The sequence below is a fragment of the Podarcis raffonei genome, chromosome 13 (genome assembly GCF_027172205.1).
Source record: "Podarcis raffonei isolate rPodRaf1 chromosome 13, rPodRaf1.pri, whole genome shotgun sequence".
Classification (NCBI taxonomy): domain Eukaryota; kingdom Metazoa; phylum Chordata; class Lepidosauria; order Squamata; family Lacertidae; genus Podarcis; species Podarcis raffonei.
The window spans coordinates 42,591,913-42,609,268 of record NC_070614.1 but is presented as its reverse complement, the minus strand read 5'-3'; the positions used below and the strand labels follow the sequence as shown (position 1 = coordinate 42,609,268).

General features: G+C 40.8%; 2 protein-coding genes across 8 annotated transcripts in view; both read left to right on the top strand.

Annotated features, from left to right (window-relative positions):
* Positions 1–16,462, top strand: part of LOC128399482 (vomeronasal type-2 receptor 26-like) — a 44,469-nt gene extending 28,007 nt beyond the window's left edge. For 2 of the 7 annotated variants that reach the window (XM_053360983.1, XM_053360982.1), the window contains exons 2-7: positions 9,602–9,683; positions 11,041–11,245; positions 11,511–11,901; positions 13,065–13,292; positions 14,809–14,935; positions 15,387–16,462. In XM_053360983.1, coding sequence (XP_053216958.1) covers positions 11,755–11,901; positions 13,065–13,292; positions 14,809–14,935; positions 15,387–16,288 — 1,404 coding nt within the window. In that variant the 5' untranslated portion in view covers positions 9,602–9,683; positions 11,041–11,245; positions 11,511–11,754 and the 3' untranslated portion in view covers positions 16,289–16,462. Of the gene's footprint in view, positions 1–4,944; positions 5,174–5,519; positions 5,647–7,852; positions 8,739–9,601; positions 9,684–11,040; positions 11,246–11,510; positions 11,902–13,064; positions 13,293–14,808; positions 14,936–15,386 lie in introns of those variants that run through there. The other 5 variants (XM_053360980.1, XM_053360985.1, XM_053360984.1 and 2 more) reach the window with 5 other exon arrangements.
* Positions 5,907–10,278, top strand: LOC128399485 (vomeronasal type-2 receptor 26-like). The gene has a single exon (XM_053360991.1). It carries the CDS (start codon positions 6,923–6,925, stop codon positions 7,820–7,822), a length of 900 nt encoding a protein of 299 aa, XP_053216966.1. The 5' UTR covers positions 5,907–6,922; the 3' UTR covers positions 7,823–10,278.
* Positions 16,463–17,356: the final 894 nt, after the last annotated feature.

Below are 17,356 nucleotides of genomic sequence, written 5' to 3'. Positions count from 1 at the left end.
GCTATTGTGCTACATTTTGTCTTCTAATATTCCTGTTTAATACGTAAAGCTGAAGACACAAGATTGTAGAGCGGATCTATGTATTATCAGGACACCAGAAGGCTGCTTTCAATTCCATGGACAGTTTTAAAGATTCATCCTTCTCCCAGCCATTATGTGTTTTACAAGAAGGTGTTTGGATGTGTCTCTTTCCCAACATTTTGAACATAGTAAAGTGCTCTTCGTACAATCACTCTAGCATTCTCTCTGACAAACTGATTGTCCATGCAATCTACAGTAACTTCAATAGGTTCACATGTGTGCTAATGATACTTTCACAATTTTGTGTATGCATCACAAATACATAGTGGGGATAGAGAAGAGGATCTAGCTGGTGGGTTACACCTTGAGTTACCCCATTCCATACACCACCCTCATAGGGACAGAGGTGCCCATATGTCGGTCATCTGATACTTACCTTGTGGTTTCAAGCAGTTTCTTGAACTTTCCCATCCCTGATATAGTCTATAACATGAAACCTTGGAAATATGCTTATGGCTTGTCCAAGATGGCATGTTGGGCCAATCTCCAAGGCCTGGTAGAACAGAGGTTTCCCACTACAGATATGTAGTATGCAAAGTGAGAGTTTAACACAATTTAATGTATTGAAACCCATAGCTATACTCCATTCCAAGATATGTACCAAGATCATTTGAATCTAAAGAGAATTCCCAACATAGGAAATTCCCCTCACATAAAATGTGTGTACTTTTAGCTTGGCGAGGTAAGAATAAGTAGATGTGCATTCAATGCATTCAATACAAGCTGTTCAACTAATGTAAAGCAGCATTCATGTATCCTGGGTAGAATACAAAGAAAAATGCATAACTTCACTTATAGAAATACTGTCGCATTTTTGAATATTATTTCAAGGAAAGGTTGGAGATTGTCTTCCACAGCTGATTCTACATATATTTGCACAGTGACATGAACTTAATCTCACTGGGTAAACTTTGAGGCAAGTATGTCATAGGCCAGATTCCTGATGATGAGAGGATGGCACAAGGCACATATGCAGAATTCCATACCGTTCTTGATTTTGTCACAATGAATAAGCACCAGAACATCAGTAGAAAGCAGGGCCAGAAAAGAAGCACTCAGCTCTTTTCTTGACATCATACGCCTCCTGCCTACTTCTGTGTGTGCAGTACACTCTGCTAATTGCATGCCCTGGCTTCTGAAGTCCGGGCCACTGATTTATGTCAGAGCATGGGCTGATGGAAGGAGACGTCCAAGCTGGGCTTGCCAGCTGGCCTCCTGGCCCCTCTACATGTCGACAGGTATGTGATGCTCTTTGTAAGTCTGTGTTTCTCCTTGTAGTAAGGTTGATACCACTAATTCTATTTGTCTTGAAGATGCAAAAGAACAAAAGTGGGGAGGAAAGAGTGGTAGCAAGACTGCCATGACTGAGGTGTGTTTTGAGTAAACAACCACAGCTGGCTGCACCTTGTTATCATGCTTATAAGACATATTTTCTAAGCCTGTATCACATTTGCAAACTCAAATTAGGAGTGGATATAAATTGATGTTCAGATGTAATCACATTTTTCCAAATCTAACCCAAATCTCTTTTACACCTATTATTTTAACATTTTTGAAATATTATTTAGCTCATATATGGCTCTGCTCCAGTCATTAATAAAAAAACTGAAGGGAATTTCTTCTACCAAATATTCCCAAATGTGAACCACCTATATAAAGGGATTCTCCACTTACTGTTGCATTTTGCATGGACATGGATTGGGATGCTTTCTCAGGATGATGACACTATAGAGAAGTTTAAAGAGGACATGTTCCCATTGTTTTCCAAAAGGGGCATCTGCTTTGACTTCATAGAGAAATTCCCCAAACAAACTTCTTCTAGTGATTTTGGTGACATGGTAGAAGAAGGCTTGAAATCTATCAAAGTTGTTATGGAAAGCACTGCCAAAGTTGTGGTTGTATATGGAGAAATTCAGAGTATAATGGCAATGAGAACAATGCACCAGCTTTTACACTTTGCAAATATATCAATGAACATCCAGACAAAAGTTTGGATTATGACAGCTCAGATGGATTTCACATCATTTCCGTTCCAAAGAAGTTCAGACATAAATTTCCTCCATGGTGCTGTATCTCTTGCAATTCACTCAAAGGAGGTGTCAGGATTCCATAAATTTATTCAGCATAGGAACCCTTACTCAGAAAACAATGATGGTTTCATAAAGGACTTCTGGGAGGAATCATTCAGCTGTACATACCCCAATTCTTTTGTAGACAAGATGAACAAGAAAGTCTGCACTGGGGAGGAGAAGATAGAGACCCTTCCCGCATCTGTTTTTGAAATGTCTATGACAGGAAATAGCTACAGCATCTACAATGCGGTCTATGCAGTGGCACATGCATTCAGTACAAGGCATTCATCCCAGATCAAACACAGAGCAATGGAAGATGGAGTAAGATTGGACCAACAACCATGGCAGGTAATGTCCTGCTCATGATTTTAAAGATTGAGGTATACTCCCATATTTGTAGGTGCAAAAACTTCCCACTGCATGCATCTCCATCCAAGACCTTTAGCAACTATTCACTGATTTTATGGCAATTTCTACTCTATGGTAGAAAAAGAGAGGAAAGACCTGATGTGACAGATAGGAAAAAGTATCATTTCCTTTCTCCAGTTCATTTTGGGTTTTATTTTTTAAAAAAATAATGTGGGGGGGGGGGCAGTTCTGGTTTAGGGCGACCTAAGCTTAAGCTTGAGCTCTGGCTCTGCCTCTGGAGTGGTTGGCTATCGGACGATGTAGGGGCTATTGGGCAATTGCCCTAAAAAAGTTCAACAACTCTTTCGTCCAGATTTTTACCTCTTGAAATGTGGCATAAGCCTAGAATGGTGGTTGTGCTGGGGGTGGATGTGTTTAAACTGTCTCTTCAAGCCTAAAAGCCAGGACAAACTCAAAGCTTCCTCTCCTCATTTTAGTCAGCCCCCTTTTATTTCAGTGATTATGGGGTAAGTGGGTAGGTGTGGATTCTTCCATTTTTTTCTAGAGGAGGAATTACTGGAAACAAAAAGGCGAAAGCACGTTTTCATAGATGCCAAAGTTTCTTCACTGTGCTGTATTTGGAACAAGGGAGCAGGTGGGCCTGTCGTCTAAACCACGGGTTTTCTTGGGTTTGCCAATTGTAAGGACAGCAGTTTGAATCCATGTAATGGGTGAGCTCCTGTTCCTCAGTCCCAGCTCCTGCCAACCTAGCAGTTCAAAAGCATACCAGTGCAAGTAAATAAATAAATAGGTACTGCTGTGGCAGGAAGGTAAACAGTGTTTCCATGTGTCCTATCACTCATCACTGTGTCCTGTTGTGCCAGAAGCACTTTAATCATGCTGGCCACGACCCAAAAAGCTGTTTGTGGACAAAGACCGGCTCCCTCGGCCTGAAGCGAGATGAGCGCCGCACCACATAGTCAAGTTTTACTTAACCATCCAGTTGTCCTTTACCTTTACCTTTACTTAGAAGGGTATATGTCAAGCACTATCTCAGGGGCATTGTGGGGGGGGGCACATCTGACATTTTAGGTCATTTACTATCATTTCTACTACGATTCCTTTCAAGGAAACATAATCCAAAATCTTCATGTCTGATAGATTATATATATATATATATATATATATATATATATATATATATATTAAATATTTATTAAGATTTTCCATTTTATACAAACAAAAAAAGAGAAAAAAAGCACAAAGAAAAAAGACAATATTAAAAACACATAATTTTCAAAACCTAATTTCCAAACCATCGTCCTTTGACTTCCTCGAACCTCCCCTTCTTGTTTTCTAGATCAAATTATTTATCCAGCAAATCCTAATCTCCTCACTTCACAATTAATTAACCCTTTATTTTCTATTCAGCTTCTTAAATTATTGTAACTTAAACCTTATTAAAACAAGAAAAAAAGAAAAAATATTTCTTCCATATTCTTTTACCATAACAGCTAGAAACCATTAATTTCAATCCAACTCCCTTCAAAATTCAGTAATATTACAGTATTTCTTTAAATAGTCCTTAAATTTCTTCCAATCTTCTTCTGCCGACTCTTCTCCCTGGTCGCGGATTCTGCCACTCATTTCTGCCAATCCCATACAGTCAATCAGCTTCGTCTGCCATTCTTCCAGAGTGGGTAGATCTTGCGTCTTCCAGTGCTTTGCTATAAGTATTCTTGCTGCTGTTGTTGCATACATAAAAAAAGTTCTATCCTTCTTTGGCACCAATTGGCCGACTATGCCCAGAAGAAAGGCCTCTGGTTTCTTCGGGAAGGTATATTTAAATACCTTTTTCATTTCATTATAAATCATCTCCCAGAAGGCCTTAATCCTTGGGCACGTCCACCAAAGGTGAAAGAATGTACCTTCCTTACACTTCCAACATTTATTATCGGGCAAATGATAGATTTTTGCAAGCTTGACTGGTGTCATGTACCACCTGTATATCATTTTCATAATATTCTCTCTTAAGGCATTGCATGCCGTAAATTTCATACCGGTGGTCCACAACTGTTCCCAGTCAGCAAACATAATGTTATGACCAATATCTTGTGCCCATTTGATCATTGCAGATTTAACCGTTTCATCCTGCGTATTCCACTGCAACAGCAAGTTGTACATTTTTGACAAAATCTTAGTTTTAGGTTCTAGCACTTCTGTTTCTAATTTAGATTTTTCCACCTGGAAGCCAATTTTCTTGTCTAGATTGTACGCCTCCATTATCTGATAATAATGTAGCCAGTCCTGCACTTTATTTTTTAGCTTCTCAAAACTCTGTAATTTCAATCTGTCCCATATCTGATAGATTATAACCTTGATGTGCATTTGCATCCTTTGCAACTTTTAAGTACAGCCTTCTATTTTCCCCCCTCATAAATTAGCTGCATCATGTTCTCAGAAGTATTTCTTTTAACAATAGTGTGGAGGAAACAGTTTCCTTTGATCAACATGGGGAAATAATTGCTGGATTTGATATTATAAACTGGATCACATTTCCAAACCACTCCTTCCTCAGGGTCAGAGTTGGAAAGATTGACCCAATGGTTTACCAGGACAATGTCTTCATCATTAATGAGGATGTCATCGTATGGCCCAACCAGTTTAAACAGGTAGTGACTGTGCACATTTTGGGATCTATTGAATAATTTCCTCAATGTTTAAAAAGTCACATTGCCTCCAGATTTTGAAGTGGATGTTAGAATGCTAAAGACAAATGTATGGAGTTCAAACAAAACTGTCATAATGTGTATTTTGTCTCATGTTTTCTTAATGTGGGTAAAGGACTCCAGTTATAGGGACGTTCACCACATAAATATGATGCACACTCAAGAATTCATTATATTTCCTTATGACAGTATCAGCCCATGCCTTCACTGCAGAGAAATAATAATGAAATAAAAGCCCCACAACTTATTTTTGGATTTTTTTAAAAACTATTTTATCATTTAATAACAGATGTGTCCCATTTCCATATGCAATGATCACTGCAGTTCAGGTTATAGAAGAGCTAAGAAAGAAGGGAAGGCATTTTGCTGCTATGATTGCTTTCCATGTCCAGAAGGGAAGATTTCAAACCAGAAAGGTAAGGAATGTCGTATGTAGATGTGTTCTGTTTAACAGTTACCATCTATTTAACAGATGGATACCATTTATTTTATAAATAGATCGGCTACAATCCAGCTTGCTCCCATCAGCCTTTTAAATGCTTAAACTAATTGCTCTAACGTTCAAAATTGTGAAATGTTAGCATCCACAAAGCGTATGTAAAGGGTTAATGGCAAGAACTGTTGAACTCTGTGATGTCATACACTCTGTGGCAGTTATGGCAGTTAGTTGAACAGTTAGAACAGGAGGTTTGTTGTGTGCTGCTTTTGTCTGCCTAAGAGATATCTGAAGAAGTGTGCATGCACACAAAAGCTTATACCCTGAACTAACTTAGTTGGTTTCTAAGCTGCTACTGGACAATTTTCTTATTATCTTATTTTACATAGATCAAACTGTTACAGTCTGTAACAGTTTAATCTATGTAAAAGCTATTAGCAATTTAAGTAGTTCCTACCTGCATTGAACATAATAATCTGCAACTGCAAGAATACTAAGTCAAAGTTATTTGTTCTTTAAACTTTAAACAGAGAGTGTCTTGTGTAGTTACTATAGGAGGGAAAATAGAAATAATAAAAGGGTCAAACAATCCAGGGCTGTCTTCCACATATTTCACATGAGGTAACTTGGGTGGCTGAACAAAATACAGTCATACCTTGAGTTGAATGTGCTTCAGGTTGAGCGCATTCTAGTTGCGCTCCACTGCAACCCGGAAGTAATGGATCGCGTTACTTTCGGGTTTCGCTGCTCGCGCTTGCGCAGACGCTCAAAATTACGTCACGTGCATGCACGGAAGTAGCGAAATGCGACCCATGCACACACAGATGCGCCGTCGCGTCTCGCGTTCTATTTGGGATGCGAATGGGGCTCCGGAACGGATCCCGTTCACATTACGAGGTACCACTGTATAGGAAAAATTCATAGGGCATAAGAATATTAGTGGGTTGGAATAGCTGAAACAAAAAGACTGTGTAAGCCCCAGCCCCAAACACACAAATCAATAGACACAGAGGCCTCTGATATCTTCAGCCGCTAGCAGGATGGCTGAGATTTGTTTATATTTCTGGATTTGCTTGGAACACATGAGAAAGCAGGCCGCTAATGCCACTGAACTCAGATTATGCAGGAGGTAGAACTTCCTATTATTCTTACTGCAAAATCAACTTTTGATATTTCAAGTTCACTACCCTCATTCAGGAACAGAAAGCCATATTTAGATAGCCTTTTATGTTTATTTTTCATATTTGATTTCAGACATGGATGATTGTTTTCAATGTTCAGAAGATCAGTATCCAAACATTGGCCAAGATATATGTCTTCCAAAAGAAATAAGCTTCCTGACTTACAATGAGCCTCTGGGGATCAGTTTCGTCACACTTGCTCTTTTATTGACCTTCACTACAACTTTGGTGCTTAGGATCTTCATCAAGCACAAAGAAACTCCCATAGTCAAAGCCAACAATCGGACCCTCACCTATGTTCTCCTCATAGCCCTCGTTCTCTCCTTCCTCTGTCCTTTACTTTTCATTGGCCAGCCCATAAGAATAACCTGTCTCCTTCGACAAACTGCTTTTGCAGTGATCTTCTCAGTAGCAGTGTCTTGCATCTTAGCAAAAACAACTATCGTGGTTCTAGCTTTTATGGCTACCAAGCCAGGCTCCAAAATGAGGAGATGGGTGGGGGAAAATCTGGCCATCTCCATTGTTCTTTTCAGTTCCCTCATTCAAATGATGATGTGTAGTGCCTGGCTGATAGTTGCTCCCCCACTCCCTGATTTAGACAAGCACTCAGTGACTAAAGAAATTGTACTGCAATGTAATGAAGGATCAGTCACCATGTTCTACTGTGTCCTAGGCTTCATGGGAATGCTGGCCATGGTCAGTTTCACTGTGGCTTTCCTAGCTAGGAAGTTACCAGACAGTTTTAATGAAGCCAAGTTCATCACCTTCAGCATGTTGGTCTTTTGCAGTGTGTGGCTGTCCTTTGTTCCTACCTACCTGAGTACCAAAGGAAAGTACATGGTGGCTGTGGAAATCTTTTCTATTTTGGCCTCTAGTTTTGGGTTACTGGGCTGCATCTTCTTCCCCAAATGTTATATCATTTTGGTGAGGCCAGAGTTAAACAGCAGGGGACAGCTTACAATAAGAAAGAAATAAAGCATGAACAAGTGTATTTAATGTAGCATATAATAGCTGGACTGAATCCCCTTGTATTCATTTTGCCTCAACCCAACAAAACTCTCCCCAAAATCCCATAGAGCAGACCATGTATCTGTTCTCCCTGGACTTTCCTCTTACACAGTACTGTTATTAAGGGAAGCAGTGGCTCATGTAACCTAGACTCATAGAGCTGGAAGGGACCCTAATTCCAAGATGATGATTACATATTTTGAAAATTCAGTTGGTTACAAGGTCTTCTATAATGTGCTTCTAACTTCTAACTTCATCAATACACCACTGGTCTTTTATTATCTAATGAAAGGGTAATAAAAATAACAGTTCTGAATATGTGACAAACACATTTTCTTCAGCAGTTCCAGAGGGAATCCTTAGCATTGGATGAATAACTACATTGCTGCTTGATGGCTAACAGGGTATAATTTGAGCTGCTGCTACTAAAAATGCTTTAAAAAACAACAACCTGTGGACTTCCAGTGGCCACTGGGAAACCTAATGCAAAGTATACTAAAACTGATCAGAATTAATCAGACTTGTGATCAACAAGTCAGATTTTGTATACTCCCAGATTGCGTCATTTTGGGAAAATAAACTACCATTTAAATGAGACATTTTTTATCTTGGAGAAGAGAAAACATGGTTTCTGCATAGAACAAACAGTTGCCGTCATACTGAGCATGGTGGTCTTAATGTTATTGTTGCTGGAACTGCTTTCTTACAATGTATGTCAGGCTCACATAGCAAAATGTATGCTCCAAGGTCCACACCGTCCACTTCACATGTATCATCAGCCAGGAGAGTTCCTCATTGGTGGCATTGTTTTCCATGGTGGCTTCATCTCCTCTCCAGCAACATTCACTGAGGAACCCCCACCAGTACTGCCTGAAGAACTTGTGTAAGAACTAAGCCACTCATTTATTACAGCACATGAATGATCAAACCAAGAGCTTCAGCCTCAGAATAATGACTGAGGCTGCAAACTTATCCCCATTTACCCTGGGATAACCACTTTTGATTTCAGTGGTACATATGCTGATGTAAAAATCCATAGGAAGCTCTTGTGCATTAAGAGAATAGTGTAGAATCTTCCATTTCTTGATAGGGAAATGAATATAAATGCATTGAAACGTGTATATATTTGTAATTCTGAAGTAGCCCTTTTGAAAAGACGTTTTTGATAGACTTTATCTGAACAGGAGTGTTAGTGAGAATGAATAAAAAAAACACCCTGTTCTGAACCTGAATGCTCATATTGTTTCATTTTCTGATCTTAGGCTAATGTTTGTTTCACAATGATGGTATATATTATGAAGCATAGAATTCTGTGAATCACAAATGAGTTTCAGCAGGGACAAATGTCAGGTTCTGCAGTTAGGCAGGAATTACCAGCTGCACAAATCTAAGACAGGGAACACCTGGCATGCCAGTAGTACATGTGAAAAGGAGTCTGCATCAACAGAGGTATAGTGCCCCAATCAAAAGAAGTAATAGAGCAGCTCTATTCTTCCATGCTCAGACCACACCCGGTGTACTGTGTTCAGTTATGTCCGGCACTATTTAAGAAGGAAATTGACAAGCTGCAACATGCTCAGAGAAGGATGACACATATGGTCAAGGGTCTGGAAGCCAAAATTATGAGGGGGTTGGGTATGTTTAGCTATGAAAATAGAAGACTGATGGGATGTAGGATAGCTATTTTCAATTATCTCAAGGGCTGTCACCAGGAAGATGGTGCAAGCTTGTTTTCTCTTGCTCCAGAGGGAAGGACCCAAACCAATGGATTCAAGTTGCAAGAGAGGAGATTCTGTCTAAACAACAGGAAGAACTGGCTGATTATACAGTAAGAACTGTTCAGCAGTGGAATGGACAGGGAGTTAACTCCACTGAATTTGATATGAATAACTACAGTGTTGATATGTAAAAAGATATATCTGTTCCTTCTATTGCCATTTGCAACTATCATTCTAGGGTGGTGCCTAAGCTTTACCAGCACATTGCCGCCTTGGTGTTTGCTGTAAAGGAGATCAATGAAGACCCTCACATCCTACCCAATATCACCTTGGGCTTTCACTTATATGACAGCTATAACAATGCAAGGAGCACATATCTCGCCACACTGCTGCTTTTATCCAGGGTGGAGAAATTTGTTCCTAACTATATATGTGATGTTGAAAATAATCTGGCAGGGGTCATTGGAGGACTTGATTCTGAAATCTCCTTTTATGTGGCAACTGTTTTGGATATCTATAAGATTCCACAGGTAGGACACCTATGTACAATACCTAAATTAGCTTGCATAGATAAAGAGGCTGATTTCACAGCACCTGTTCAGGGTGTATTACCAGTTCAGGGCAAGGATGAAATTGGAGCAGAATCAGTTCTTTGGAAAGTAAAGGTGGTACAGAATTAAAATAAAATAAAATTACCTGAATAAGGGGAAAGAAAGGCTGCAATACCAGAAAAAATATGTGGTACCCCCAATCTCTTACACACACATCAAGGACATCCCAGAGGCCACTGGTGGGAGAGTGGGCTTGTCCCTCACCAGCCATGACTCCACACACAATATGTGTATGTTTAGGGGAAAAGCACTTTCAAATTAAACACACTCTGAAGGTATGACAAATTGCAGATATAATCCAGTTATGCAAGAAAACAATAATAGTGCTGAGCTGCTGGTTCCAAAGTGAAATAAATGTTCATAAATGATGTCTGAGAAGTCTTGAAAAAGAAGAGGGAGAAATGGCAGTTCTGCTGCGTCTTGGGGTATGTACATCATGAATACGAAAGAAGTTCCAGAGAAGGAATGTGTATGCGACCCAAGTTGCAATTCTGGCATGGCTACAGTAAATAATGTCTTACGCACTGTTAGGCAATCCTCTGTTTAGGGCATGGTGCGTCCCTCCAATCATTTTTGTCCATCATACAAGATGCTGCCAAATTTTGCAAGTATGCATAAGTTTACAAAAATAAAAAGAAAAGCAAAGAAATGTTTAACAAACAGAAATGGGAGATGTCCCCAATTTTCAGGCCATCTGTGTGTGTATTTTTGCATGAATGAGAGAGGGCGTGCAACCCCTGGTGGGTGGCAAAGGGCATATCTGACTAACAGGATTCCCCACATAATGTATATGAATAGTTTGAAAGAACTCTACAAATATTACTTGGTCTCTTCTCTTCCTCCATTTACTTTTTAGCTCATTTATGGCTCTGCTCCGGTGATGAATGATAAAAGCCCAGGGCTTCCCTTCTACCAGATGGCAGCCTCAGAAGCCCTTCAGTATGAGGGAATTCTCTCTTTGCTTCTGCATTTCAGGTGGACGTGGATTGGAGTCATTGCAACAGACAATGGCAATGGAGAAAGATTTGTGCAAACCATTTCCCCAATGTTTACCAAGAGTGGTGTCTGCTTTGCATTCCTAGAAAGAATCCCCAGTTTTAGTTTTATTTCTGAAGTTGCTGACATGCTACGTCAGGGGGCAATGATAAACGAGAAAATTTTTAGCAGCAAAGCTAACGTAGTGATTGCCTCTGGAGAATCTTATTCCATGACATCTTTAAGATTGCTTTCATACTTTTCAGATCATGATGACATGACAAAGAATGTAGAAAGTAAAGTATGGATAATAACAGCACAGGTTGAGTTCGCTTCATTTGTCTTTCAAAGGAACTGGAATTCAGGAGTGTTCAGTGGTGCTATATCCTTTGAAATTCACTTCAGAAACCCACCAGGATTTCATCAGTATGTTGTGTACAGAAACCCTTCCAGCACAGATGGGGACGGTTTTATTAGGGACTTCTGACAACAGGCCTTTGAATGTGTATTCCCAGATATCGCTGCAGGAAAGGTGGAGGGGAATATTTGCACCGGAGAAGAGAAGCTGGAAAGCCTTCCTGGATCACTTTTTGAAATGAGCATGACAGGCCACAGCTACGGCATCCACAGTGCTGTCTACGCCATGGCCCATGCTTTACATGCCATGTCCACATCCAGACTCAGACATAGAAGAATGGCGTACAGAGGGAGAGGGAAGAATCTGAATCAACAGTTTTGGCAGGTAATGGCTGAACATCCTCAACTGGCAAAGCCCTGTTACTTTCTGACACAGTATGGGTTCAAACATTTGCACAGGTGTATTAGGAAGAAAACCCAGAACTGAATTTATAATTCTGCAGACAGAGTAGGAGGTGGCACTGATATGATAGTATCCTAGATGATTCCCCACATATTCTGCTGCTTGCAAATGACAGTAGGCCCTATACGAAAGGGAAATGATGGTCGTGTCCTTACTTGAGCAGGTAGGTAAAGGTACCCCTGCCCGTACGGGCCAGTTGTGTCCGACTCTAGGGTTGTGCACCCATCTCACTTAAGAGGCCGGGGGCCAGCGCTGTCCAGAGACACTTCCGGGTCACGTGGCCTGCATGACGAAGCTGCTCTGGCGAACCGGCACCAGCGCAGCGCACGGAACGCCGTTTACCTTCCTGCTATAAAGTGGTACCTATTTATCTACTTGCACTTAGAGGTGCTTTCAAACTGCTAGGTGGGCAGGAGCTGGGACCGAAGGACAGGAGCTCACCCCGCCACGGGGATTCGAAGCGCCAACCATACGATCAGCAAGTCCTAGGCTCTGAGGTTTTACCCACAGCGCCACCCGCATCCCCATATTGAGGTACTGCCCCATATTTGAGCAGAAAGCATTTGTATGAGGGAAGCTTTGCAGACCAATGATATCCCATTCCATTCAAAGATCGGTTTCAGATCATCTCCGTTGCCGAACGTTTCAGCTCTGAAACATCGAAAACCGGGAAGTAAGTGTTCCGGTTTTCAAACCCAAATTGAAAGAGCCAATATGAAGCAACGCCTTGGAAATCAAATGTTTTGGAAGTTGAAAGTCCTTCCAGAATGGATTCATTCGAATTCCAAGGTTTGACTGTACTGTCCTGTGTTTGAAGAGAAAGCATTTGTATGAGGGAAGCCTTACAGCCCAGTGAGGTGCCGCTGCATTCTTTTATAGGAAGCTGTGGTAACGGTTAAGAGAGATGATCAGCATTCCCTCTATACCATCCCAACCAAATTCTTCCTTAGAGCAGGTGGTCGCACACCACTGCCATGTCTTCCGAGATGTTCAGCGATGGGGAAGAGGAGGAGGAGAGAGAGAAACCTCGCTACTCACACATATTTAACTTTTCCAAACAATTGTCTTTTCTGCTTTCAATCTAGCTCCATCACTTTCTGAGAAGCATCTCATTTAACAATACTGCAGGAGATGTGGTCTTCATCAACCAGAATGGAGAGGCAGCATCTAGCTTGGATATTGTCAATTGGATTATATTCGCCAACCAAAGTTTGCACAGAGTGAGAGTTGGGAGGATAGATCCACAGGCTCCTCCAAACCAATCATTACTCCTTGATGAAGATGCCATCACATGGCACAGTTGGTTTAACCAGGTAGGGTTGCATTGTTTGCTAATTCAAAAGAGATTCAGTATTGAATAAGCAATCATTATCCACCTGCAGGTCTACTCACTGTCTTTTGAGCTGCAAGTTGATGAGTGGTGTATGGCCAGGTACTAGATTGTGAACCAAAAGCTTACTGGAAGAACTCACACATGGATTAAAGGCAAATCTTTTATTAAGGGGATTACAAAACAATATCCCAGCCATTCAGATACCCCACTACAAGATACATCTTCATCTGAATGTGGGTAATTAGGTTCAGGTCAAATATTAGTTTTCATATGAAAAGGCCTGGATACAGGAGGGAAGGTTTTATTTCAGTCAAATAGAGTCTCTGAGTACATTTCCCCAGTGCTAAAGGGTTTGTGTGCTGAAAGACCATGAAGCTATGAAGTGGATTTCTGCAAGACCATTATGCTCTTGAAGCAACCTTACATCAAACAGTGCAGAAAAGTGGTAACTCGGACTGATTAAATGGATTATTATTTTCCAGTGGAAGACTTCAACCAGAATCCTAAGTAGAAAAAGAAAACTATTGTAAAATAAACCAAAGAAATTGGGATTTCTTTAAACTTATTAAATACTGGTTTTTAACTGAGTGAAATATGATGTACAAATTGATAAGCCCCAGGATTTTGTCTTTCTTGCAAGAAAGGTGAGGAGATGAAGTGGTTGGGGAAAGGAGGCATAATAATACCAGAGAAAGAAAGCGAGGACAGCAGCAGATGCAGCAGACTTCTTCTAAGGGGGGCAGTGGAAGAGGTGGAAGCAGAAGTGGTGAAGATTGAGAAGGAGGGAAAGAAGAAGAAAGGTGTGAAGAGCAAGAGACAGAGCATTAGGAATGGATGCATCAATCTTTTAAAAAGAGTGATCTCAAAACATGTTTTCAAAGGTATATATTGTTCTTACCATGCTGAGAATTGTGTTGCAGCATTCCAAGGAGTGTCATGGGCACTAGATAGCTGCATTCCAATTCATGTATTTGTCCAGAATATTTTTGTATTGGAATTCACAAATACAGCATTTCTCAAAATAATAATAGCCACCAATCTGGATGGGTTTTCCCAGCCGCTCTGGATGTCTTATTCGGAACTCTTCCCCAGGCAGCATCTGATGGGTCCAAGTATAGGTATAGCCACCGGCACCAAAATCAGTTCTAGAGCTGTCTACCTAGTGGACAGCATACTCAACATTAACAATTCTAACAAAATTAAGAGGGAAACCAGAGTAACTTCAAACTGTACCTTAATGGATAAAGCAATCTTTGCAGAACAGATGGGGCACTGCACATCCCAGAGCAATATAGATGGAATATCACATAATTTCAAACATTGCTAGTAATAATAATAAGAATAATAAGAAAAGGAGCAATGGCTCTCTGTATAGCCATTACATATTGCTGATATGCTGTGTCAGTTTAGTAACATAGAGAAAGAACCGAGAACATAAAGAATTCCAAACCCATTAGTCTCTTGATGAACCTTCTGCTGTTTCATTTATGGATTAGATTCAGCCTCTTTCAGTCTGTACTGAGCGTTGTCTTCCAGGATCCAGCAAGAAAGTGAAGGAAGGACAGCCACCTTGCTGCTACGATTGCATCCCATGTCCAGAGGGGAAGATTGCAAACCAGGATGGTAAGAGAAATAAATAGTTTCAATAGATCCAGACTCAGTACTTCAGATTGAAAGGTGTTGTAATGATGGCTGAGTTTAAGGTTCAAAAGAGGTGTTGATTCTGCCTTTTTGTGATCACTGCCCTTCAGATAGTCTAAATATGCTAATCAAATGAGAATGACTATGCATTGAGAGTAGTTGGGTGGTATGTGGTTCAACTCATATCAAGAGGGGGCTTGTCACTGTACCAAGGCTACTGGAATGATACATTCCAATTTCATGAGCAGCAATAGCCCTGGCTGTGCCATTTACATACCACATAGCTCTGAACTGATTGAATTCAACAATACCACATTACAGACAGAATTCAACATGTGTTTTGATCTAAACAGAGCTTCGTTTCTTCTCAGACAGAAAGTAAATATTTCAGCAAGCTGATATGATATGAGCTAATTTCTTTATTTTCCCCCAGATATGAATGACTGTAACAAATGCCCAGACAAAGACTATCCAAGCAAATACCGGGATGCATGTCTACCCAAGGATATCAGCTTCTTGTCTTATGAAGAACCTTTGGGCATCAGTTTAGCCTGCTTCTCTCTTTTCCTTTCCCTGATCACAGTTCTGGTACTAGGTACATTTATAAAACACCATGACACACCCATTGTCATTGCAAACAACCGAAACCTCACCTACACTCTCCTCATCTCTCTCCTGCTCTGTTTCCTTTGTGCTTTGCTATTCATTGGCCGACCTGAGAAGGTCACGTGCCTCCTCCGACAAACAGCTTTTGGCATCATCTTCTCAACTGCTGTTTCTTGTGTCCTGGCAAAAACCTTCACTGTGGTTTTGGCCTTCATGGCTACAAAACCAGAGTCCAGGATGAGGAAATGGGTGGGGAAAGGACTAGGCCACTCCATTGTCTTTTCCTGCTCCATTGTTCAAGCAGGGATATGTACTCTGTGGCTGGCAACCTCTCCCCCATACCCAGATGTGGACAGGCACTCAATGACAGAAGAAATTATACTAGAATGTAATGAAGGGTCTGTGACCATGTTTTACTGTGTCCTCATCTACATGAGCTGCCTGGCCACTGTAAGTTTTGCTGTGGCTTTCCTCGCCAGGAAGTTACCAGACAGTTTCAACGAAGCCAAGTTCATCACTTTCAGCATGTTGGTCTTCTGCAGTGTTTGGCTGTCCTTTATTCCCTCCTACCTGAGCACCAAGGGAAAATATATGGTGGCAGTGGAGATCTTCTCTATCTTAGCCTCCGGTGGTGGGTTGCTGGGCTGCATCTTTTCCCCAAAATGTTACATAATTATTCTGAGGCCTGAACTGAACAATAGGGAACAGCTAATAAGGAAGAAAAATTAAAGAAATAAGAAACCTGTCCTTTGCTTTAATTTGTGCTTTTCTTTTGTGTACAGTAGAATATTTCTTCTTCTTCTTCTTCTTCTTCTTCTTCTTCTTCTTCTTCTTCTTCTTCTTCTTCTTCTTCTTCTGTGAAAGTGTTGCCAATAAATTGAAAGTAACTTTTCCACTTCATGATTCCACTGTGTGAAATAGATGTGTTTAATTTTGTTAAGAGTTAACGCTGTGAAAATCTTAAGTTGGAGAAGGGAGATTTAATCAATTTTTATTCACCATTTTATACATCTCAGCACTGATGTCGGCAGACAAATGGGGGGTAGGGTCTGACTACGAGAATGAGAGAACACAGGCACAGCCAGAGTGGGCGAATTTAGACCCCCCCGCCCCCGTTGCACTGTTAAAGCAACAGACACAGGAAACGAGCAATCTGGGAACGAAGGAGGAGATTACCTTGAGGGAAGGCAACGAACAGCGTATACTTCGTTAGATAGTGCAGATGAAGTCTGTCCTATTTCTCTTTGAAGCAGACAAGAGGAAAGGGTTAAGAGTCATCAGAAGGACAGGCGGGGAAGGACTGGATATTGCCGGGCTCCGTGTTGCTTGTGAGGCGGGGACTCAGATTGAGCACCTCGTAGCCAAGAAATGGCAGGCTTTTGCCGCTCTCTGAATATTAATTGTAAATAAACATACCATAAATCTGCAGAGTCTAATTACTTCTTATTGGAGCTTGTTGCCTGCCTGAGATCATTACATCTGAGCTCTTTCTGTTGCTCATCCAGTAATTGCTGCATGATACCAACACTCAATGGAGTGTTCAACAACATTTTTGCCACCCTAACAGTCTCTGCCTTGAACACTTGTGTCTCTCTTCTTAGGGAGGAGCACATTCGCCCTGTGGAATGCTCTACCATCAGATGTCAAAGAAATAAACAACTATCTGACTTTTAGAAGACACCTGAAGGCAGCCCTGTTTAGGGAATCTTTTAATATTTGATGAATTATTGTATTTTGCTGGAAGGCTCCCAAAGTGGCTGGGGCAACCCAGTCAGAGGGGTGGAGTATTTTGAATTA